Source organism: Gopherus evgoodei, chromosome 13 (assembly GCF_007399415.2).
Source record: "Gopherus evgoodei ecotype Sinaloan lineage chromosome 13, rGopEvg1_v1.p, whole genome shotgun sequence".
NCBI lineage: Eukaryota > Metazoa > Chordata > Testudines > Testudinidae > Gopherus > Gopherus evgoodei.
In genome coordinates, this window is record NC_044334.1 from 15204336 (window position 1) to 15229217 (window position 24882).

The following is a 24882-nucleotide window of genomic DNA, read 5'->3' on the forward strand; positions in this document are numbered from 1 at the left end:
GACCTGTTTGTGGTTTAGGTTAATCCACTTTCAAAGTGGATTAATCTAAACCATATGAAGGCACTCTTAATGCATAATAAGAGTGTCCACATAGGGAGCTAGTGCGGAATAACTATTCCACTCTGGCTATTCCCGGCTTTTTGCCCATGTTGACAAGCCCTTCAATATCATTGTCCTTTGGAGTTTGGTGTGTGTGTGTGTGTGTGTGTGTGTGTGTGTGTGTGTGTGTGTGTGTGTGTGTGTGTGTGTGTGTGTGTGTGAAAAGGGACAGGCCTTGAAATAAGGACTTTACGCTCTCAGTAAGTTATTGGAAGGAATAGCCATTCTTACCAGCTCTGGTAGCCTCAGGTTAGACATAATCTCTGGCAGTAGGAAACATAACTGCAAAGAATGCTTAGTCTCTGGGCTGCCCACCAGAAACACTGGAAATAGATCTCTTGGCAGGCTAGTTTATAAGGCTGTCTATTGTTAACGCCTCATCCATTCAGCAGCAGTATGGCATAGATATGTGAACTGTAGAGACAGGTCTGCCCCCAGAACTGCAGATCCAGAAGTTTGGCTCCAAACTTTTCATGTTGGGCGTGTCTCAAGAGAAGAGTGTCTGCTTTTCTTTGAGCTGCCTCTGCCGACTTAAGTTTTGCCACTAAAGTGGTAGGAAGATGGAGTTCATCTGAATTTTGTTGGCTATAGTTGATTTGTCCTTTTACACAACACAACTCAAAGTTGATTTACCAGAGCGTTTTAGGAAATCAAACTATTCCCACAGGTTACCTTTGTGTTTCCCAGAGGACACGACATGGTCATTCTTGTTTGGATTTGGAAGAGCGTTTTCAATATATTTTTTTGTATTATCATGGCACCAAGGAGCCACGGACATGGACCACCAGGATCCTACTGTGCTGTACGAACAGGACAAAAAGACAGCCCCTTTCTCTGTCTCCCAGTATATCTAAGTTCTCATAGTCAGTACACAGGATGGGCAGCTGCCATCTCTACCAGGTTCTTGCCCAATAACAGAGGAAAGAGGATTAATGGATTAATAGATCCATCTGAGCCACATAGAAAATGAATATTAATTATACTTTTCCCCCAAGGGCATTGCTTTCTCTACTGCTTCCATGGTGCAGCCCCCAAATCAAGCCTCAGTAAAATTAGAGACTGTGTCTGCAGAGGCCTTTCTAAAAAAAAAAAAAAAAAAAAGACTTCTTACAAAACCAAAAATGACAAGGAGTTAAAAACCAGACGGCTGTGGCTTTAAGAGAGATAAAAACTGTTAGGGAATGGAAAAAAAAAAAATCCAACAGCCTGTTGTAGCAGCTGTAGCTTCAGATCGTGTGGAAAATGAAGGCAGATGATTCAATTTGGCCTGTGCCCCGAGTACATTTCCAAATGCTTCTGTGTGCGCGCAAGATAATGAACAAATATATCGAGATGGCACAAGATCAGTCCGAGTTTGCCGCTGTGCAAGCCATGGAGCTCCCAGTAGGAGCGAACTAGCTTTGCTAGGTTAATGGGGGTGAGGGTCGGAAAGCCCAGCACCTTTCAGAACAACTTAAGAAAAGAATTTGTCTCCTTTTGCCCCAGGCTCCCTGTGGCATTCAAACGGAGCTTCTGATAAATCAAAGTGTATTTATTAATAACGAGCAGGGGCAACGTGCCTGTGATTTGAAAATAGGGGCACCAACTTAAAATGTGCTTTTCTATGACATCGGAAAAGTGTAAGTAAATGGAGAGTAGACTGATCTATTATGATTAAAAAGCAGGATCTGGGAGCTAAAACAGTGATCATGGAAAAAAGCCCTTTTATAGAGGGAAGACCCCATTCTGTCCATGCACATTTTTTCCCCGCAGGAAAAAGAAGCAAGGGGGGGGGGGAAGGCAGGAGCAGTAGAGAAAAATAGAATTGGAATATAATGAGAGCTGAAGTTATTGCTGGAATGAGTTATGGTATTTAATCATGCTACATGTTGTCCAATGGCATGAGATTCATAATTCTTGGCTCTGAATGTGGTTCGGGATTGTACATGAGCACCTGGAGCATGCCGACTGATTGTGGCCTTTCATATCTATCCATATATTCCCCCTGCTCTTTCTCCTGCCAAACCAGCCCCTAAGCAGAAATGGCTGTTGGGTTATTACTCATATTCTGAAAGCTGGGCCTTTGGTTGAGGATGTGAATTGCACTGAACTATAGAGATGTCCGGGACCACTAACTGCCAGCTTTGCACCATAATGTGCATGTTCTTTGATGGGTTGTGTGTCAAGGAGAAGGCACCATTTGTCCATTTTCTGAGCAACACTGGGTTCTAAGCAGTGGTAGGGACAAATTCTGCCTTCAGACAAACCTTTGGCAGGATTCATGCCCTAATTGAGCAAACCATTAAATGTGTAGTTAAGAGTTTTGCTAAATATGGATGGACTTAAACATGTTGCTGATTTGGGACCTAAATGAGAATGGAATTTGGCCCCGCAGAGGAGGTAAATTATCAATATGCTTGGAAGGATTAGATTTTTATTGATAAATGTTGGTAAATGTTAGTTTCGCCGTACTCACAAAAACTGATGGAAAAATATTCTATCAATAATGATTGAAATGTACAGGTTGGCAAAGTTAGAAAATGCCGCTTCAGAACGTAATGGAGTTTGATTTCACAATTTTTATTTGTATATTTTGATGTGGTATTGACAGTTCGTGGTGTTAAAAAGCTTTTTAACTTGTTGAATCTCAACAACTACTGTAATTAAATAACTACCTGACCTGCCCTATAATTTCTGCATCTGTGAAATTTAAATAGATAAAAATTTAAAAAATGCTTAGGAACCATAATTTTGCATAAGTGTAAACATTTGCAATCAGTAAAAATCTAAAAAAAAAATTCTGAAAAATAAACATAGTTGTTATCCATCAAAGTATAAAAAAAATCAACTTTTGCCAAGTCTGATTATCAACCCTTTTGAGTTGCCCCCTTGTTTGAATTCCTGCTCTGTTTTGGTTTAACATTCCCAAAGTTGTCAACCTGAAGTTTTTATTGACTATTTAAAACAAAAGGGAATGTCCTAAAAGAGCACTCTTTCAAGATTGACTTGATGTTTGTTTTTAATTTTTTTAGTTTTTGTATTTCCTGCTCCCCTGATGCTTAGAATGGTGTTTGGGGCAGGCCCAAGATTAACTGTCAAATAGACTCAAACCTGGCCCTGGTACACTGCTGTCTGCTGCTTCTTTAGTTTCTGTTTCAGCTTTGTTGCTGCTTTTACTGGAAACACCATATTTCAGGGCCTAGAGAAGACGTGCGCCATCAGCAAAATGGAAAAAAAGTGCTATTGAAAGTGCTGTCAAATTCACCAAGTCAACAAACTGAAAAAAAAGTTTTTTCCCTTTATTCTTTTGTTTCTAGTAATTCTAAGGCCTTCCTGTAACAGTAGTAAGCACAGGTTTCAGAGTGGTAGCCGTGTTAATCTGTATCAGCAAAAAGAACGAGGAGTCCTTGTGGCACCTTAGAGATTAACACATTTATTTGGGCATAAGCTTTCGTGGGCTAAAGCCCACTTCATCGGACGCAGGCAGTGGAAAATACAGTAGGAAGATAGAGAGAGAGAGAACATGAAGAAATGGGTGTTGCCATACCAACTCTAATGAGACTAATCAATTAAGGTGGGCTATTATCAGCAGGAGGAAAAAAAAACTTTTGTAGTGATAATCAGGATGGCCCATATCCAACAGTCGACAAGAAGGTATGAGTAACAGTAGGGAGAAGATTAGCATGGGGAAATAGTTCTTACTTTGTGTAATGACCCATCCACTCCTAGTCTTTATTCAAGCCTAATTTAATGGTGTCCAGTTTGCAAATAAATTCCAGTTCTACTGTTTCTCGTTGGAGTCTGTTTTTGAAGTTTTGTTGTTGAAGAATTGCGACTTTTAGGTCTGTAATTGAGTGACCGGGGAGGCTTGAAGTGTTCTCTGGTTTTTGAATGTTATAATTCTTGACATCTGATTTGTGTCCATTTATTCTTTTGCGTAGAGACTGTTCAGTTTGACCAATGTAAATGGCAGAGGGGCATTGCTGGCACATGATGGCATATATCACAGTGATAGATGTGCAGGTGAATGAGCCTCTGATGGCATGTTTGATGTGATTAAGTCCTATGATGGTGTCCCTTGAATAGATACATGGACAGAGTTGGCAACAGGCTTTTTTTTTTGCAAGGATAGGTTCCTGGGTTAGTGTTCTTGTTGTGTGGTGTGTGGTTGCTGGTGAGTATTTGTTTCAGGTTGGGGAGCTGTCTGTAAGCAAGGACAGGTCTGTCTCCCAAGATCTGTGAGAGTGAGGGATCATCCTTCAGGATAGGTTGTAGATCCCTGATAATGTGCTGGAGGGGTTTTAGTTGAGGGCTGAAGGTGATGGCTACTGTTACTCACACCTTCTTGTCAGCTGTTTGAAATGGGCCATCGCAATTATCACTATGAACGTTTTTTTTCCTCCTGCTGATAATAGCCCACCTTAATTGATTAGTCTCGTTAGAGTTGCTATGGCAACACTCATTTCTTCATGGTGTGTGTGTGTGTGTGTGTGTGTGTGTGTAATATATCTTCCTACTGTATTTTCCACTGCAAGCATCTGATGAATTGGGCTTTAATCCACGAAAGCTTATGCCCAAATAAATTTGTTCGCCTCTAAGGTGCCACAAGTACTCCTCTTTCTTTTAGTAGTAAGCACAGTATTTTCAGGTGGAAATGAAATTTTCAAGTTTTCCATGCATAAATTATCCTGAACTTCTAGACTCTGTTTTTTTAAAAATACAAGAAGTGGTTGATGTTACAGTCGTGTCTGTGTGAAACATTGGCGCTATTGGATGCTCCACTAGGGCAAGAGATCTCAACCTTTTTCTTTCTGAGGCCCCCCCCAACATGCTATACAAACGCTACAGCCCACATGTGCCACAACAACTAGTTTTCTGCATATAAAAGCCAGGACCGGCATTAGGGGGTAGCAAGCAGGGCAACTGCCTGGGGCCCCATGCCACAGGGGCCCCCAGGAAGCTAAGTTACTCAGGCTTCGACTTCAGTCCCAGGTGGAAGGGCTCAGGGCCCCAGGCTTCAGCCCCATGTGGTGGAACTTCATCTTTGTGCCCTGGGTCCCAGCGAGTCTAACACTGGCCCTGCTTGGCAGACCCCCTGAAACCTGCTTGTGGCCCCCCAGGGGGCCCTGGATCCCTGGTTGAGAACCACTGCATTAGGGCATAGTAGCTTCCTCTTGCTGCCAGTCAACAAAGGCTGTGTCTACGCTGGCACTTTCAGCGCTAAAACTTTTGTCGTTCGGGGTGTTAAAAAACACACACACACACACCTCCGAGCGACAAACGTTTTAGCACTGAAAAGTGCTAGTGTAGACAGCGCTAAGCTACCATACCAGCCCTCGTTTGGGGTGATTTTGTTTTATTGCTGTTAGAGCTCTCTCCTGGCAATAGAGCGACTACACAGTGCAGACGTGGCCTAAATTACTTCTTGTGACCAAGTGGCCAAATCTGTGCTACGGTGTGGAAAATCCAGGTTCAAATCCTGCCGAAGATCCATTGTGAAGCAACAAAACAGGGTGAAAGTGTGCATCCTCTGGCTTGGTTACATTTGGGGCTTTTGTGCAAGGATTTCATGGTCTCCTAGGGCTAGGACCATTCAAAGGGATGGAAAAGGGCTGTCAGTTTGCAAAGTAAGACTCAACTCAAGGATACAGCCAGAGGGAATTTTTATAGCTGAAACAGCAACATCCAGAGAAACTGATTAAAAATCAAGCAGTCAAGCCAGGAGCAACTTCAAGAAACGAGCTTTTGACCAGTTCACTAATCTCCTGATCTGCAGAAAGTGCCCATGAAACCGATGCATCCATTTAGTAGAACTCCTTATCCTCCTAGTTCAGTCCTGCATGTGGCTCATTAGAGTAATTACTGATGAATTAAAGCAGCTTGGCTCAGCGCTCAGGCTGCGGGTGTGTGGGCTCCCCTGCTGGCAGGCAGCAGGTGTAAATGAACAAGATCTGTCAAAAAGGCTGATGACCCTCTTAATTCACAGCAGCAAACGGGGGACAGAGGTAGTACAGCAAGTTTAATAATTGATATTTACTCGGAAAGGTTAATGGCAGCGGTGAGGCTTCTAATTTGTTTGCCCGTGCAAGACCTTGTCAGGTCAAATTGTCTCAATTTGTTCCTATGCGTAGGTGTAGTTTCTTTCCTCCAAAGTTTATGAAAGGGAAACAGGTCAGGTGAGGGAACAGGGGGACATACTACTGCTCCAGAAAGATTGGGTTCTCTTTGGTAACAGATTGAGTGAGACCTTTAACTTCTGAGGTTTTAGTCTTGTTACATGTTTCCGGTGAATATTTGAGTTTGAAATTAAGGAATTAGTAACGCTGGGAATGGTGGACTCTCTCTTTTTACACTCTCTCTCTCTCTCTCTCTCTCTCTGTCCCTCGTCTTTGGACACCTCCAGATGAGCTGTAATCTCAGCCCTGCACGGGACCCTCTGTGAAGCTAAGCAGTATTATATTCTCCAGACTAGCTCAGTAGTTGGCATCAGTCTGGGAATAGTGCCCTGCACATTCATTGGGAAGAAACCGAGGCATTTTAACTGCCGCAGTGCCAAGTGTGAATGGGGCTTTGTACAGTATATGCTAGAGCATTTCACTGTTGGGTGTGGGCACTGAAGCTCCTGAGTGTTGTACTGAAGGGCGCTGACTCCATAGGCCTGGAGTGGCAGTGCCCTCAGAAGGTGCTAACGTACGCTGGAATCACCGGCGAATATCTCTGGCCACTGAACTGCAGATTATGCAATGAAATTGCACCCAGGGAAACAAGGGAATTTTATTGCCATTAAAAGTACCAATTTGTACAAACCAACATTTTAAATAGTGTAATTTAAATGGAAGCAGGCTGATATGAATAGAACCTATTAATAAATTAAACACTTCCTTCCACTCAGTATTTCACAAGGAAATTAACAGAATAATTTGTTAGTAGATGATCCCAGGAATGTGGCAGTGAATGACATTTCAGCTCTGTTCTTTCTCCCCTCCCCTTTTACAGTCTTTGCAGAATGAAGCGCTGATATTGCTGTGATTTGAGACATTATCCCTTTCACTTGGTATTCTGGGTTCAAATGTAACCAAGATCACAAGTGAAAGGGTGATGAGGATGGAGCGACAGCCCAGTGCTTAGGGAACTAGTCTAGGATTTAGGAGAACTATCTTCAATTTCCTGCTCTGCCAGAGATCCCCAAGAGGCATTTAGGCTCCTAGTGTGATTTTCAAAAGCATCTAGGCACCTAACACATATTGAAATCCAAGAGGTTTAGGTGTCTAGATGATTTTGAAAATCCTGTTAGATGTCTAAATACCTTTTAAAAATCTCTGTGACTCAGTTGCTGGTCTGTAAAATGAGGATAAAAGCATTTCCCTACCTCACAGGGCTAAATACACACATTGTCAGGAAAAATACGTTGAAGCTTGTGAGGTAATGGTAGATTTTTGAGGAATGAGTTGTTCTGTCTCAGTACAGAACTATAACTTATTTTATTACATAATGTTACTGCATACTGATTGGAGACTCCACAGTAATATATCACACAGTAAATTTTATTCCACAAAAATAAGCAGTTTCATTCTATTAGGGAGGTGAGGGGAGCTTTGTTTCTTTTCTTTGAGACCCCTGATGTACTTCTAAACAAGTAATGGTAGCCTTAGACATGTGTATATTAATAATAATTCCACACAGGAGTATGTTCATTACTGAAGTGGTTCAGGTCTGAACTGAGGTGCATTAGTAGTAGATTGTGAGGGAAATTTGCCTGTTGTCTACTGATCATAGCTACTTGGCTTAGCCTGTCCCACTTCCAGGAGTGCTAAATTCACCTGTTCCTTGAATGCTAGCAGAAAGGGATGCAGAAGCAAGTGAGTAAGGCACTCTTTGGAAAAGTCTAATGAACTCAAGAGCATCTTCTCCACACTACAGTGAAATTTATAGGTGTGAACGCATTTGAGAAACTGTGTTTGGTGACCTCTGGAACAGTTGATGCAGCAGTGCCTGAAACTCCTCTATTTGTTTTTCGTTGCTCCCTGTAGATGAAGGTCCCTGCAAGCAGAAGTGGCAGAAATAGTGAAGAAGATAGCATCAGGGAGGCCACAAGCTCTCAGCGGAGCAGCTCGAGGGACCGTCTCAGTGATGTAAGTACCAGAATCAAGCGCCGCTTCATTGCAGCAATTCCCGCTGCTGACATGGCTTTTCATAAATCTCTCTGAACAAATGTTGGCATCCAGAGGTCACTGTGTAATAACTTTTTTTTTATGTCATGATTGAGTGTTATGGCATAAGTGGTTGAGCTGCCTTGCAAACACTATAATCATGGTGCAAATAATATGATAAGTGAAAGATCAGAGATGGGAAAACAAAATGGAACTGTTATTCCTGAGGGGAAAGATGGCTTGAGATTTTTTTAAAGAAAAAGGTTATGTAAAAAGCATTTTACAGATGCTTTTGGTTTTAGCTTCTGCATAAAATTATGGTGGATGCAAAGTTGGCTCACCTATTGTTATGCTTCCTGTCTCTGAAAGATGAGGAGCATTTTTTGAGTGGTGGAGGTGAGCTGCCTTTCTCTCAGGAAACTCAACTCTACTTTGAGTGAAATGTTATGATAAAACAAAAGTAAATAGTGCCTTCATGTGTAAACACACAAATGGGCTTTTTAGTCACCAAGAAATCAATGGCAGTGCTGGGATAATTTTATATGAAGGCTTTTTGTGTTAGCAATTAGCATTTCGCCTTCATTAAAACATGATTTTTTACTAATTAAGACCTTTCCCGTTAGGAGAAATTTTAAATGAAGAACAATAATCAAACGCTGGCACAAGCATGTCTGAAATATTAAATTTAACATTTCAATGGCAAGCCACAGAAATCCCAGAGCGAGCGGTATTCATGTTGAGTTCTATTAATGTAAAATATGCTTCATAACTAAAACCTGTCACAGAAAACCGCTCACACCAGCCAAATTCAATTGGACAGTTAATTTAGCTTTAAAATTGAAAACACTACCTCTGCTTCAGGATGCAAAAGGAAGGAGGGGAAAAAAAGGCTTTGATAAGTGTAATGTATTTGCCATTAAGGCTTTCAGAGCCCATTCTACAGGAGAAGGGGGGAAAAAAAAAGAAAGGGGGAAAATGGCTCCCACAAATGTGTTTAAAAGCTGAAAGTATTTATTAAAAATGTCAGCAGAAAAGTGCTTCTGGCAGATTAAAGCGGGATTCGGCTTGACAGCTCTGACAGGGAAATGTGACGGGGGAAAATTCTCTCTACATGTTTTGAGTGTGAATGGGGTGCTGTAAACAGCCTGCATGGTGGGAGGAAGGGGGAAAAAAAATGCTGTACCTGTGATTTGCTTCTAGGATAAAGAATCTGAGCACACTGGAGAAGAAAAAGGGGCTGGGGGGGGAATCCCTTAAGGGAAAATAATCTTGTTTGTGTGTGTTTTGAACAGTAATAATCTTTGCATGATTCTCTTCCTCCAGTCACTCTTGACGAGTGTGTGATCTGAGGCAGCTGGTAACACTGCTGCTGCTCAGTACAGCTGGGGGAAAAAAAAGAATAAAAGATTCAGATCTACCAATTGGTTTGAGTAGTTTAGGTTAAAGTATTTAGATGGCAAGTGGTTAGCCAGTGTCGCAGGTTCTTGAAGGAGCCTGTAACACTGTAGGTGGAGAGAGAGCTATTTTCTCTCCCCACCTACCATCAGGGCAGTGAGTTATATGGGCTCCTGGTGTCTGGGCTCCAGCAATATTCAGGGCATGGAGGCCCGGCTCCACCAATGTTTGGGGCCGGCTCTCTCCCCCAGCCCCGCCTGCCGCCCCTGCATGCCTCCCCCGAGCATCCCTGCCTGTGCCCCTGGGCAGCTGTGCCTTGCAGCTCCGTGCTGTGCTCACTCTGCCGGCTCCCAGCACCAACTGCTTCTGCAGGGTCCTAGCGCCTTCCCCCTCCATTAGTGCCAGGGCAGGCTGACGCTGCCCTTCTGCCTCGGACAGACGGACCCTTCCCTTTTTCGGTGGGACCCTCCACCAGCACAGGGGGCCCCCCGCCTGCAGTCACCGCTCCTGCCCCACGCTAGGCAAGAGGCAACCCCATCCCCCGACTGCGGTGAGGGGCAGTAGCAGGGGAGGAGGTGCACAGGTGACTGAGAAGGGCCGTAGGAGCACGTGCAGTGACAGTGGTGCAAGGTGAGTGCTGCGGGGGGTGGGAGGGCTGGGGGGCAAATCCTTTCTGGCCCCAGCCAGGGGCAGCTTGCCTGCACCCCAAACCCTTCGTCCCCAGCCCCAGCCCAGAGCCTGCACATTAAAAAAAAAAAAAATCAGCTTACAAGGCAGCTGGGGACAGGGGGCAGGATTTGGACCTGTTCTGGACACCACCAAAAATTATACAAACCTGCCACCCCTGCCCACAGTGTTACGGCATGAGCGCCTAAAAATGTGACCTTAATTGAATTTTATTGGGTGTCTAACTCCATAGGCTCCTCCCAGGGAGTTGTTAATCCAAGGAAATTCAGTGCAAGTTGGGTGTTCAACTCTTCCAGGCTCCTTGGAGACTTCCAGCCATGGTGCCTATGGGCAGGAGCATACAGTAGAACCTCGCTTATGTTGCTGTAATGACCCAGTGACCTATTACAAATGATGGAATTTTTCCAGTTAGTGACTAATTACATTGTTTGAAGAACGAGGTTTCTGAATCACAAAATGCACTTTGTTCATTATTTGATAATTGCAGTTGAGTTTTTATTTACTTTTCACAACAATTCATCACAAGGTAGTAGATGTCAGCCTTCAAAGGCCACACTGTTGCAATCTGCTGGTAAACTTTTGCAGAGAAGTGGGGAAGAAGACCCAAGATTTTTTGTGTGCATGCTATGAGGAGTGTGGATTAACATAGGATTCTACTGTCCATCTGATAAGGCCCCCATATGGCTCTATAGATGCATCTCCTGGCGTATCCTTCAAATGGATGGTGTGCAATTGAACTGACTTGACCCCTTATGTGTGGCACTCAGAGGATTAAGCCCCCGTCGTGCATTAAAGATGTAAAGAGAAGGGGTTTTATTTTCTTCCCCCTTAGGGGCTGCTGGAGGGATTACAAATTGAGGCTCTGAAACGCAATTGTCCTAGAGCGGTTACTTTTTCTTGCTGACATAACATGCTGCCTCAGGCATCAGGCCCATTGCTTGCTCAGTCTGACTAACCATCCTGCTGTTCCTCAGTGTGTTTGAGCTCAAAACAGTCTTGCGATGCCTGCTTTGTAATGCCTTCATCTCTCACCTCCATTCCTATTAACTTGTGGCAACAACCAGAGCAAATGAAGCAAGTGCTAGCAGATTTGGCTGCTATACCATGGCATAGCAGGTATGCAGACGGATGTATGCATTAAAGTTACTGCTCTGGGAGCGCTGTAGTGCCATCACGCACATTCCTTTGTGGCATTCCTTGGCTACTCCTCTCTCACTTCAGTGCAGTTCTGCATTTAGGAGGTGCTACTAGGAGCAACTTAGTTTCTCTGTGTGAATTGTTTCTTGAGATGACTTATTTAATGTGTTTAAAGACATGCATTCATGTAAATAAGTCTCTGATGGACCATAAAGGCAAGAGGTGGCCTGGTCTGTCATGAAATAATTACACCCTAAAGGAAACTGAAGTGAAGTGATCGACTGTGTGTGTGTGTGTGTGTGTGTGTGTGTGTGTGTGTGTGTCTCTCTCTCTCTCATGCACATGCACACACACACACACACGCCCCCTTTCTGTCACTCACACTCACTCTGCTTTGGCACAGTGAAGTTTCCTTGTGGAAAGAGCACTAAAGCTTTATAGAAGAACAATAATACTCTGTGTTGTACAGTGCATCTTTCCAGATGTTGCTTGGAGTGCAGTTTATTATAGATCATTGAGGGGAAAATATATATTTTGATCTAGTGAAATTATCTCTGCTGCAAAGGTTTGATTTGTTGGGACTGGTTTCTCATCGATATGATAAGCCTATTATGGGAAAACAAAGTTTTAACCAATGTTTGCATGACAAATAATTCTTTTTTAAAGGGGCGGGGAAGGATGAGAATTTACACTTGTTTGTACTTGCAATGGTCAACGGTAAATTCCCTTTTAATTTATTACAAAGGAAAGGTCTCTGCAACACATGTTCTTGGTGTCCTATCCGGTTCCTTTAGAACACAAAGTCAACAGCTGCTTTCCAAAACAGGATTTTTTTCTGCTATCTTTCATAGTAAGGTAATTGAAAGTTACCAAAGAACTAAGAGACAGATAAGCCCCATTGCTGATTGTTGTGTTGACCCAAGTAAAACTGGGAGGTTTGGGTTTTGCTCCCCCTCCCTTCAGTAATTGTCCTAATCTTTTCTGATGTCCCAAACAGTGTAAAAAATTGACACAGACCTTTGTATAATGGCTTTAAAAAAGGTTTTATCTTTTTTCTTGACCCATCAGCTTAAGAACTGCCTGCATTTTAATGGCTTTTCTCCCTCACTAAATTGAATGGATCGTCCCTCATTATCATTTAAATAGAACCCTCACTCCCTGTGAACGTGGAAAATTTGAATGTGCTTGTAGAGCTGTGATAATTTGAAATATTCGCAAGGTGGGGAGAGGAGGACGCAACAGAGGACAGAATTGCTGAATGTAATTGTCATGGAGTCTCAATTTTGTTGCCACAAGATGGGAAAATAGACTAATAATTGTCTTCCAACCCTAGTAGAATAGTTGCCCTAGTTAACTGAAGCTAACACTCTAATTGTCATGGGGGCACCTAGATGAATGAGGATGTATGCAGGGCACAGCAAGGGCTAAATTGAGTGATATACTAAGGCAGAGAGCAAATTGGCAATTATTGGCCCAGCTGAAAAGGTTGGCAGGTGTGCTGCTTTCTCATGAGCCCTTAGGGGGAAATTGGAAATATAAAATATTGACCATAAATACTAGCTGATTAGGAAATATGTTGCAAGAGGTGCTGGCCACTTTAGAGACAAAACTCTTTTTCAGGAGATTGACTTTAGGCCGTGCACAAAAATACAAGCCCCTGTCGTAAGTCATTTCGGGCTTTTTCTCTCTTTTCTCCCAACTACCTGCTTTGAAAACGTTTTTACAGTGTAACAAGCAAACAGAAATCCCTATGTCAGAAAAGCAGAAATGCAGAGTTCCCCCCGTCCCCTTCCTTGAATGTTTTTGGATCAGTTTTTGGATGCGTGTTTAACATATTGCATAATCTAGATGTGAAATCCTTTCTCCAGTAGAGGTGTACAATAAATGCCTACTGATTTCCCAGCTGCATGTGTATTGTGAACTGCTCGTCTTTGTGTTCTATCAGGCTTATTGGTTTTCTCCCCTTCATGTTCCTACGCTTTGTACTACACTGCCCACTGCTGGGGCAAATGGATGAAAGCAGCTGCAGGTGTAATAGTAAGTGCAATACTGTATGCAAGCCAGTGATCTATTGGGTATGCCGAGGGCTTAAGTCCCTTCCCAGGACAATGATCAAACATCAGAAGTGAAAGAGTCCTGTGGTCTCCACCCTTATTTGGCCACTTCACAAAACCATCACATACTTTGGCACATGTTAGTTCACAGTCTTAGCTCAGGATAGAGGAAGGGGTTTGGAAGAGAAATAGTGTAGTGTGCTTACAGGTCAGGAATAAGATTAATTGATAGTGCTCTTTGGGGCTCAGGAGTGGAATAGCAAAGGTGGTATAGCCTGGGAAGATGGTGAATTGGAGGAGCTCCATCAGAAGCGTTGACTTCCAATATTTAAACTGTAAGCTCTTTGAGGCAGATGTTCTCCTTTATTTCACATTTATACAGTCACTGACACAATGGGGTCCTAATCCTGACTGGGGCTGCTGGATGCTGTAGTTGTCATTTAATAGTAGGAGGAATTGCAAGTCAAGTTGGAGGTGCATTCACATGCTGTTGTGGGGCTGAGGAACGGCTAGCAGAGGAGAGTGAACCTCAGGAGTTGGATACATTAACAAAGCTTATGTGAGAGGACAGGAATAACAGAAGGGATTATCAGTTGAGATAGAAGTATGTTGGCAGAGTTGTTTATGGACAGTTGCATAGCATCTGAAATTTTTTTTAGCATCCTCATGTTTTCTTGATGGCTACTGATCTGACCCCTGAGGGAAAGGAACAGTGCTGAAATGGATGTATGCACACATGCATACCAGCCAAGGCCTGCCTGTGGATAATAGTCATCATGAGAGAACCAATTTAGAAACCCCACACAATGACTGTACACTGAGAGAGACTCACTAACAGAGCTATGGACAGGAGTATAGTAAAGGAGGAGCAGGAGTTAACAGGGGTGAAAGCAAGGTCATGAAAAGGAAAGAGGATTTAGTTGAGTTGGGCTAAAAACAGCAGTGTAGACATTCCCACTCGGGCTGGAGCCCAGGCTCTGACACGCTCCCAGATTGTCCAATTTTAGAGCCCAGGTTCTGGCCCAAGGGGGAACATCTACACTGCTACTTTTAGCCCTACAGCCTGAACTCCACGAGCCCAAATCAATGGACCTGGGCTCTAAGACTTGGTGCTGTGGGTTTTTCTTTGTAATGTAGACATACCCTATAGTTCCAGTTGAACTCAGTGAAAACTGCTTGGTGCTCAGGCCCCAGATTTCTCAGCTGAAGTTTCCCCATGTGTGAAATGGGGAAACTCATTTTACTGACTGGCTTTGCAGGGTGATATGAGGATGAATTGTACTGATTTGTACAGAGCTCTTTTGAGAAATGCTAGATAAGAATGGAGTGGTGTTATTTGGGAGGTGGGTACTCTGCACTGGTAACCCCAAAAGTTATCAAACCATGACTCAGGCCCCCATAAATCATGATTTTTAACCCAAAATAGTAAATTTGGGGTTATTTAATTTTGCTTTTTGGTTGTTGACCCTTGAGGATGCACTTGAGTCACATTTTCAAGCTTTTCTCTGCAAGCATGAGAACTGGAAACTTGCTTCTTTCAAAACAAATGTAAGTTTCGATTCTTATCTAATGAATTGTTTCTAGGCGCTGGGGCTCTAAACAAAACCTCAAACATTGCAAAACTTGTGCTAAAATTGTGAGAGTTGGTGACACTTGTTACCCAAGCTGAACCTGTAGTGAGATTTGCAGCAGCCTGTGTGGAATATGGAGGGAGGAGCCCAGGTTGCAGAAGGGTAGAGTTTTGTAGGAAGCACCAAAAATCCAGTCTGTTTGCACGTGGCTTGAATGCTGGTTGCAGCTGTAGCATCTCTAAATAGTTCTCTCAATAAAAACCAGTTTAGTTTTAGAAACAGTCATCTCATGTTATTACCCAGAATGCAGTATATGAAATAAGGGTCACACAGCACCAGAAATCCTAGTTTTCCATGATAAAAAAAAAGCAAAATTCTCCAATTTTTAAAAAAAATCTGTGTTTTTCTGCAATTAAAATGAAAGGCTGAACTTTAGTTTCCCTAGCCACAATGTGTATATATAGGTATCAGTTGGACACAATGATATATTGTAAGTTGAGAGCCAGAGCTCTGTCACCTAGAGCTGACAGTGGAGCCCTTCCCTTTCTCCTGATTATCTGAATTTTTTATTATCCGATCTGGCCCCAGTCCCATTTAGATTGGATAACTGGGGTTCCACTACATATATGTGTTTATTTTTTTCATAAAATGTAAAAACTAAAGATTCTCTGTAAAAATGCAAAATCTGTGTTTTTCTGTGGCAACTGGATTTCTAGGATCCATCTGACCATCACTAGTCATCAGTTCTCTTTCCTTATTGTTTCTCTGGCTGCTAGTGCCGGGATTCTAGTGCCCTCTTTCGTAGGAGGCTCTCTTTTTCCTAAAGGCTTGTCAAGCCAATCACAGAGGTTTAGAATTTACATAATTTTGTATCTATTAAGAAATCCATTTAGTTTTTAGCTGTTGCAAACATTGAAACCCCTTTGTTTATATGAGCATATAAAATGGGAAAATTAAACAGAGAAGATGAATCAAGTTTTGCATAACATCCAGAAATCACATTGTGTTGAGGTTATCCAGGCAAGTCCTGGTTTCTAGTCTGAATGAATACTTGACGCACTGTCTGACATTTGGCAAGTCAATTGACCTCATTGCATGAGCACAGAGAAGGGTGTGACTCATTGCATAAAGATGCTCCTGGTTAAACTACAGTCTTATTCCTGGCCTCTTTTGTCCCCTCCCTCCCGTCCAAAGAGTGAGGTCTGGTTTTATAAAGCCCATCCTGGGAAATAGAAATACTAGATCCCACCAGTATTTAAAGGCTGAAGTTGAACTAACACGATAGTGAAAAGAGTGTTATAAATGCCTGGATGGATGGATGGAGAATTTTACCTCCTTGTATCTCAACTCATCCTGCCTATAAAGCTGGATAAATGGCATGGGACTGTCTGAGATAAGTTTCCCTGAGTAGAAATTAAACCAAAAATTAGTTTAATCAGGTTTATTTATTAATTCTTCTGAGTGCTGGCTAAGAACATCATGCTGTACGGACAGTGGGGAAGATAAATTTGGATAAAGATAAATGTGTTCCAGAGAGGAAGGAGAGTTCAGAGATTAAGGCACTAGCCTAGGAGATCCAGGTTCAGTTCCCTGCTCTGTCATGGACTTCCAGTATAATTTAGGGCAGGTGACTTAGAGTGGGCTCCACAAAGGTACTTAAGTGCCACTGTGATCCACAGAATTCCTGCTCAGCTGCCGCCTAATCCTAAAGTCGCTCAGTGCCTGAGTTTTTGCAGTAACAGTTCCCTAGGTTCCTATGTTCTTGCCTCTGAGCGCACACAGTGCTGCCTCCCTCTAGGCACCCAGGCATCTGTCTCCTGCCTGAGCCCCAAAGGGACTCTCAAACTGGGAAAGACAGGCAGTCGGCCACCTAAGTTGCTTGTGGGGCTTGGTCTGGGCATGCTCCAAGGCTGGGGGTAGTGGGGATCTGAACAGGGATCTGCCACCTCTCAGGTGAGTGCTCTAACCACTAGACTATTGAGTCATTCAAGCTCTATCTCTGGCCCAATTCATATTTAATTATTAAATTATTTAATTAAGTGGAACAACTTCAATAGGAGAGATTGGGGGAGACCCATATGAAAATATTCCATAGCCTGGTGGTTAGATCACTCACCTGAGAGGTGGCAGATGCCTTCCTTTCCTGAGGCGGAACGGGGAATTGAATCCAGGGTATCCACATCGCGGATGAATACTCTACCCATTAGGCTAAAGGTTACAAAGGAGGTTTCCTTCTACCTGGTGGTTTGATATGGAGTTAGAAGCCCTCTGAGCCTGTCTAGTGGATTGGGTCCTGCATGCAGCTTAGGTGGCCCAATGGCCATCTTCTCCCTGTTCATAAATTGCTAGCAGAGATAGGCACCTCCCTGCAGCCTGGACTTAGGCACTGAACTCTGAAAGAGGGGCAGGGCTTAGCACACACCAATCTTGTTGGCATCTGCCATTGGCTAGTTTAGGCCCTAATTTTGTGGATATCATTCTAAGACTACTGTCTCTTCCCATCCATTCTATAGGATTCTAGGCTTCCAACTCAGGCTTTGTGGATAGCAGCGTTCCTATGATTTTCTAGGAGTTCTAAGAGTTGGGCGACACTCAGTGTCATAACCTCCAAGTTTTCCTTGTGTATTTGGGCCTTAGCCTTTCTGTGTCTCAGTTCCCCATCTGTAAATGGGAATAAGAGCACTTCCATTCCTCACAGAAGTGTTCTGGTAAATACATTAAAGATTGTAAACTGCTCAGATATTGTAGTGATGGGGATTATGCAAATTTCTTAGATAAAAAGACAGATAAAAGCTTAATACCAAATAGAGTTACTATCCCCAATTTTTAATCTATGTCATGACTCTGTTACCCAGACTATCAAAGGGAATCTCTCTTTGCTTAATCAAAATACAGTGGGATGAAGACATTTGTATTGATACAGAGAGAGTAACTCTTAATAGATGTTCTTAAAATCCAGTTGAAGATCTTTGACACAACCATAGTTTTGTCATGATTTTCTCCCACCCCAAATTACAAGCAATGCAGTGTTTGTCAGGAATAAAAGAACTTTTGAAAACAAATTAGTGACAGGAGGCTCAAGAGTATTGGTAAGGGGATAATAAAGCCTTGCAAATGTAACGGGTACATCTACACTGCAAAAACACAACCTAGGGCAGCAAGTCTGAGTGGGTATCAACGATTTAGGCTCACGGGGTCGGGGTGTATGCGCGACAGGGCTAACAATTGAAGGATGTGGATGTTGGGGCCTGGGCTGGAGCTCTGAAGCCTGTTGCAGACCGGGTGGGTCTCGGAGCTCAGGCTCCAGCTTGAGTGGGAACATCTATGTTGCTATTTTTAATCATGTAGCAGGAGCCTACCTGAGACTCACTGCAATGGTGGTTTGTTTTTCAGTGTAGATGTACCCAAGGACAATGGTTCAACTCCATTTGAGGTTGGAAAACCTCTGGAAGGCATTGGACATCTTGTTTGTGACCTACATGGAAAGAATTATTGCTTGCATCTCTGTTCCTTATGGACAGGTGCCTGTATCAAAGTGTCATCCTATCACAATTAATGCTAATTGGCACCCTTGTTGGCAGACAGGCATAGGATTAATTGGGCACGAATTATCGTCTTGTTAGATGTCACTCCTCTAGAGCAGGGTAGATGCAGATTAGTGGGCGATATGAAGAAGTTTGTGCTGTTAGTTGTTTCACAAATGACTTGTTATTTGTACTGTTTACTACTTTGCATTTCTCAGAGCTTACCCAATGAAATTTGCACCAAAAAATCATGTCTCTTTCATTTTCAGGCAGCACAGTGGTGCAGTATTATGTCATTTGGGTTGCAAACCAGGGGAAATGCTTATTTGGTAAAAACAAAACTAAAACAAGATAAAATGATTTGCTTTGATTCGAGTGGGAGAGGGCCTATATTCTTGATACTGGTACTCCCAGATTCCGTTTCTGCTAACAGTCATGTCTCTGTGTATGCAGTGATGATTCATTACATAGGAGTTGAGTAAAGGCTTCAGGATTGGGGCCTGTCGGTGTGTTTAAGTGGATTATCCTGAGTAATATCAAAAGAATCTCATTTTAGGAATGCAGATCAGAATGCATGGATATTACTCTGGTACTTGCACGGCACTTATGATTTGGGGCCTTTTAGAGGTTCTGAATGCAGCAGTTCGATATGGATTGTTTTTGAAGAGCTTAGAATGTTCCCGGTTCTCCCAGAAACCAAAAGTCAGGCCTATATTAGGGAACATCCATGCAAACTGCTGCGGAAGCAGGGCTCACATGAGTCTAAATACGTGAGATGTTGGAAGGGATGTTAAGAATTAGATCCAAAGTATTACCAATGACTAGCTTTACATATGCAGTGAAAATTCTGTACGAGAAAAAGATCCTTTTCCTAGTCCAGGAAATGTTGATATTCAATTTGGGGGGAGGGGAGGGGAGCTTTTTAGCTGTGAAAAAAGTCAATGAAGTGGCGTTCAATCATCATTATTTCAGGTACAGCATATTCTGCACTGATTGCTGCTTTTGTCTTTTTAAAACAAAGGATGCTCCGAGCTGCATTTAAAATCCCATAAGGGAGCTGGTAATGAAACCTCCTGTTCTTCCCTTTTGCTAAACTTCTTGTCAATGTCTGTATTTAAACTGAAAGGTCAAGAGAGTTAATACAGCCCCCCTCTCCCTCACCTCCCTCCCAAGCAAATATGTTGCCTCCTTCCAGTTCTTTGTTTGCCTTATTTTTTTATGTTTGATATGTTGACTATATTGGCAAACTATCAAATTTACAGAACAGGTACTGTAATTTATCTGCTGAATATCTTTATGCAAATGGGGCGATGTTGTTAACATTATGATGAGTTCCCTGGTTTTTAGTTTATTAGTATTTGGGGGTTATTGGGTTTTTTTTGGTAGTAGCAGCTCAAAAATCCCATAAATGCTACTGTCCTTCATTTTATCACTCAGTAGCTTTATTTCCAGCCACTTTACATTACAAGACTTATTTATAACCCTGAACCCTTAGTAATGTTTAGAGGCAGAGGTCAGATCTGTGTGTAAGATGTGAGAGGCTAAAGCCTGAACATTGTAAACAATTTAATTTATGTTACTGCTGTCAGAGAGCTCCCAGTCAAAGCTTCACTATTTGTATGCAGCTTGGAAGCCTAGGATCTTGGGATATCTGAGTTGCGTGGCTTCCGGTAGTAAGAATGTGGAGTGATAATACAGAATAGTTGTTGTTAAAAAACACAGGATGTCGGTGCTTTGTAACCTTCTGGTAATGTGGTAAATGATTCCCATCATAGCTGCAGTATGACAAGCAAGTCTTCAAGGAAAACCTTCAGCAAGCTGGACTTGGGACAAAATGGGTGGGTTTTCTCTCATGCTTTTCTACTCCACATCTAAACTATATCAAGGCATCTGGGACCATTAGATTATCTCGGAAATGGGTGACTATGACTCCTGCATCTATCTTGAGCTTTGCCACTAACTGCTCTGTCATGTTGGGCAGTTCTCTTCACCTTTGTATAACTGGGGTTTACCCTGCGTGTAAAAGGGAGTTAATAAACATAGCTATCTTGTAAAGCATCTTCAGACCACGCCAATTGCTGGAGGGGTGGCTGGTCACATGGTTCTTTTTCCTTTTTTGCTTGTTCCTGGAGGCCTGAAGCAGCAGCTGGGAACAAGGAGGAGGAACCATCCTAGCTGCCTCTACTCCTCCTCTTTTGTAACACTGAAGCCTAGTAGAGGTATCAGCCACAGAGAGAGAGTAAAGTCCACAGAACACGCAATGAGACAGCTCAAAAACATATCCAGAGGGAAAAAAGGACCAGGTGGTTGGGCAGTCTGTCCAATGAAGCAGAGAAGAAAGGGAGTCAATTGGCAGAGTAGCGTGTGCAGGGGAGAGGAGAGTAGGGGCTCAGAGACATGGAGAAGTGTGGACAAGGCCCGAGGGTGGATTAGAGCAGATGGGTGGAGGAAGATGAAATGAAGACCAAACTTACAGTATGGTTTAATTTGTATTCAAGAGGGACAGAACTTATGAAAGCCGCTTAAGATAGTCAGAAGCATTCCCAGTATTGCTGCTCCATGCAAGTGGTTAGTGCAGTTATCACAAGGGAGCTATCACAATGAAGAATGGGAAGAGGAAGTGGTTGTGCAATCACTGGCTGGTGTAGGGGGGGTTTGCTCATGAGCGGGAGAGAGGTCTGGCTTCATGATCTTAAGTGGGGGAGGGAGGTGGCCCATGAGACATCTGTCCTGGCCCTAATTCAAGATTCCGAAGGGCAGGTCGACACTTAAAACGGTGCATCAGATCAGCCCGGGAACGCTTAAGTGAAGACACTTTATATCAGTGGGAGAGTTTCTCCCGTTGGTGTAGTTAGCTGTGACCTCTCACAGAGCGGGATTATGTTGACAGGACAAGCTCTCCCGCCGACATAGCGCTGTCTACACTGGGAGTTAGGTCGGTGATCTACATCACTCAGGGGTGTGGATTTTTCACTAAGTCTGTAACGTAGGCATGGCCCAAGTGTCAGCTTAAGTCCCTTAAGATATGTCTACACTGCAATCAGAGGCTAACCTGTGCTGCCAAACTTCTCTGCTATTGTAATTCACACGAGCTAGATCAAAGCTACCTTGGGTATGTCTGCACTAGGGTGACCAGATAGCAAGGGTGAATGATCGGGACGGGGGTGGGGTAGTTGGCACCTATATAAGACAAAGCCCCAAATATTGGGACTGTCCCTATAAAATCAGGACATCTGGTCATCCTAGTCTGTACTTGCTGCTGTCACACCTTTGATTGCAGTGTAGAAATACCCTTTGAAGTCAAACTTAGGCATGGCTACTCTAGAGCATTTACAGGGCGCAGCTGCACCCATCTTCCATTGGCTTAACTACTCCAGCCCTGCGGTGGCAGTAGCTAAGTCGGTGGGAGAAGCTGTCCACACCATCACTTACGCTGGTGTAACTTGTGTACACATCGGGTTGTGTGTGGGTGAATCAGTACACCCCCTGAGCGACATAAGTTACACCGATATAAGCTGTAAGGTAGACATACCCTTAAATGCTGTACGGATAGGGATGATTTAAGCACCCTCCTGATTACAATTCTTGAATTGAGGCTTCTGCTAAGATGTGGGCCACACTATGAATAAATGTGAGACACCCCACCTCAATTGAAAAAGAGCTACTGAACCCCAAATACCCCCCCCCAATATAGTTTTCACAATTTCAGTGTTAAAATAGCCTTTGAGCCAGCAACCTGGAAATGCTCTTTGACTGTTACAAAGTGACTGAGGCAGCAACATGGAGAATGCCAGAACATAACTGAAGAGGTGCTTAGTTGTAAGTTTTCCCCCAAAAATTGAGTTGGGGGGAAATCTCACAATGTTACTTATATTACATTAAACATAATCTCTCGCATTACTTATTGTGGCAGTATTGTTTCCTCCTACAGAGTTCGGCTCAATCGCTTTCAGGAAGAGGCTATTCCGTAAGTCATTTTACAGCTAATTCTTTCGCTATTGTTCCTGTTGATTGCAGAGGTTTATATTACCTGTTGCATATCCACTGACACTAGGGAATACAAAACATGAAAAATAAGCTTTGAGCAAGGCACTGTCTTGTGTTTCTAGCAAGACACACCTTCTGCACAGGAGAGAACGGTGAATTGCCTATTTTGAGTCTCCTGAATTTTGTTTTTTTTCATGGGTTTTTCCCCTCCCCCCCAACTACTTTTGACTAGTCAATCAGGTATGAAACTTTAAGAAACAAAAAAGAGATTTGGCTAAACAGATGCCTGTCTTCCATTGAGTTTCCTCACTACCCCCTTTATGCCTTTGAAAATATTCCACCCAAAATCAAATCAAACAATGTTAAATTCTCTTGCTGGCAAACATTGTGCTGTATAACTGGTCAGAACAGAAGAAATCTCACTTGATTTGAAAACAAGATAACATGATTGTTTTTGCCTCCAGTAAACAGGTTGCCATAATTATAGGCAGTGTTTATAAGCCCTGAGTTCAAAAGTAGATGCATACAGATGCAGTTCCACAATGGTTTTAAATGGCCATTTGTATGTGCAGATACTTGAAGTTTTGTATGCACAGCGATGTATTTTCCATGTAGATGTGATGCACTCATTTGGTAACGTGTGCCGTTGCACTCATACCACCTGAAATGTGGTCTACAAGTATATTGTAGGAATTTATATGAATAAGACACACAGGTATACGTTGTTTATTTAAGACATTACTATAGTCCTGGATTTGTATTACACACACTCTTAGGAGAAATGTATGGCATTTAGATGCATATAATGACATTGCTGGCTCCTATCAAGTCATGTGTTCTCTGATTATGGTGCAGAGGTTATAATGAAGTTGTATGATGATCGAATTAGAAGTGTGTTAACCATTTAACAATCCCTACATATACTAACTGGCAGTAGTCACTCCTGTTGCAAGTTCTGTCACACATAAGTTTTATCTTCTAGGTGAGTGACCCGGAAGTGTGTCTTATATCAAGAGCCCTGCTGCGTCCTTTTACATATAGTTTTAAAAAGGGGGCAGGTGTTACATATTGTTTATGAGTTGATGTACAACCTGACACAGAGCCTTTAAAGTAATTGAGAGTGATTCTTTTTAATGATGTATGTTGTACATTTGCCATTTGACACGAGGGGAATAGAGAGAAGAGATTACTGAATAATGTTGATGGAACCTGTGCGTGTCCAGCTGCTGTGATGTACCACATTAACATTGGGAGCTAGTAGATTGTCCCAGTTTCAGAGTGACAGCATCACACGCATACTCTGTGACAGAGGCATAGTGCAGTGGAAGTGCATTGGCCATAGTAGTATCATATGATTTGGAGTCTAAAAGACTTTACAAATAGTATTTGGAGGACGTCAGCTGATGTTGCATGCACCTCAAATATCTTGCAATGAAAAATATTTATTGTATTTCAGGTGAGTGTCATTGGCTGAACTCTCTTGCCGCATGAGCTCTTTTGCTCGTAGCAGTGAGAGATACAGAATGTACGTGTGCAAAATAGAGCAGGTTAATCTCCCATACATATGAAGGGCTGGATCCATCTAGACCAGGGGTTGGCAGCCTTTCAGAATTGGTGTGCCGAGTCCTTCATTTATTCACCCTAATTTAAGGTTTCATGTGCCAGTAATACATTTTTATGTTTTAGAAGGTCTCTTTCCTAACAAGGCTATAATATATAACTAAACTTATTGTTGTATGTAAAGTAAATAAGGTTTTAAATGTTCAGAAGCTTCATTTAAAATTAAATTAAAATGCAGAGCCCCCAGACCCGGTGGCCAGGACCTGGGCAGTGGGAATGCCACTGAAAATCATCTCGCATGCTGCCCTGATCTAGACTGAAAACTCTTTAGGTTATTCTTCTGTAAAGTGCCATGCATGCCTATGCATTATATAAATATATGAATCACCTTGGCAAATTTATGTCTGGGAATTAAACAATTTCCCTCTGGCTATAACATGAGTTTCAAAATCTGAATGAAAAAGGCCAAAAGATTGTTGCAGAAGCCCCTAAACAATACATCATTGGGTATTTTGTCTGTTGCATGACTGAAAATAATCTTTTTTGTGTGTGTCTTTAATAACTGATCTTCAGAAATTATTTAGCTCCCTGTCTGAAAACTGGTTTTGTTCTGTCTCGTTTAACCAGCCCAGACCTTCTCAGGGAGGGGAGAGCTCTTAGCATCCTCAAGCAGTGTTTTGAGATCATGAGTAGCCGAGCTGGCATTGCTTTTCCTTCTGGGTTGTCATTTTATCTGTTA

General features: G+C 42.7%; 1 protein-coding gene across 11 annotated transcripts in view; it reads left to right on the forward strand.

Moving 5' to 3' along the window:
* FBRSL1 (fibrosin like 1) overlaps positions 1-24882 on the forward strand; it is a 756178-nt gene that overhangs the window by 354064 nt on the left and 377232 nt on the right. For 10 of the 11 annotated variants that reach the window (XM_030582655.1, XM_030582651.1, XM_030582657.1 and 7 more), the window contains exons 3-4: positions 8109-8210; positions 22528-22563. In XM_030582655.1, coding sequence (XP_030438515.1) covers positions 8109-8210; positions 22528-22563 — 138 coding nt within the window. The remainder of the gene's footprint in view (positions 1-8108; positions 8211-22527; positions 22564-24882) is intronic. The other variant, XM_030582654.1, reaches the window with a different exon arrangement.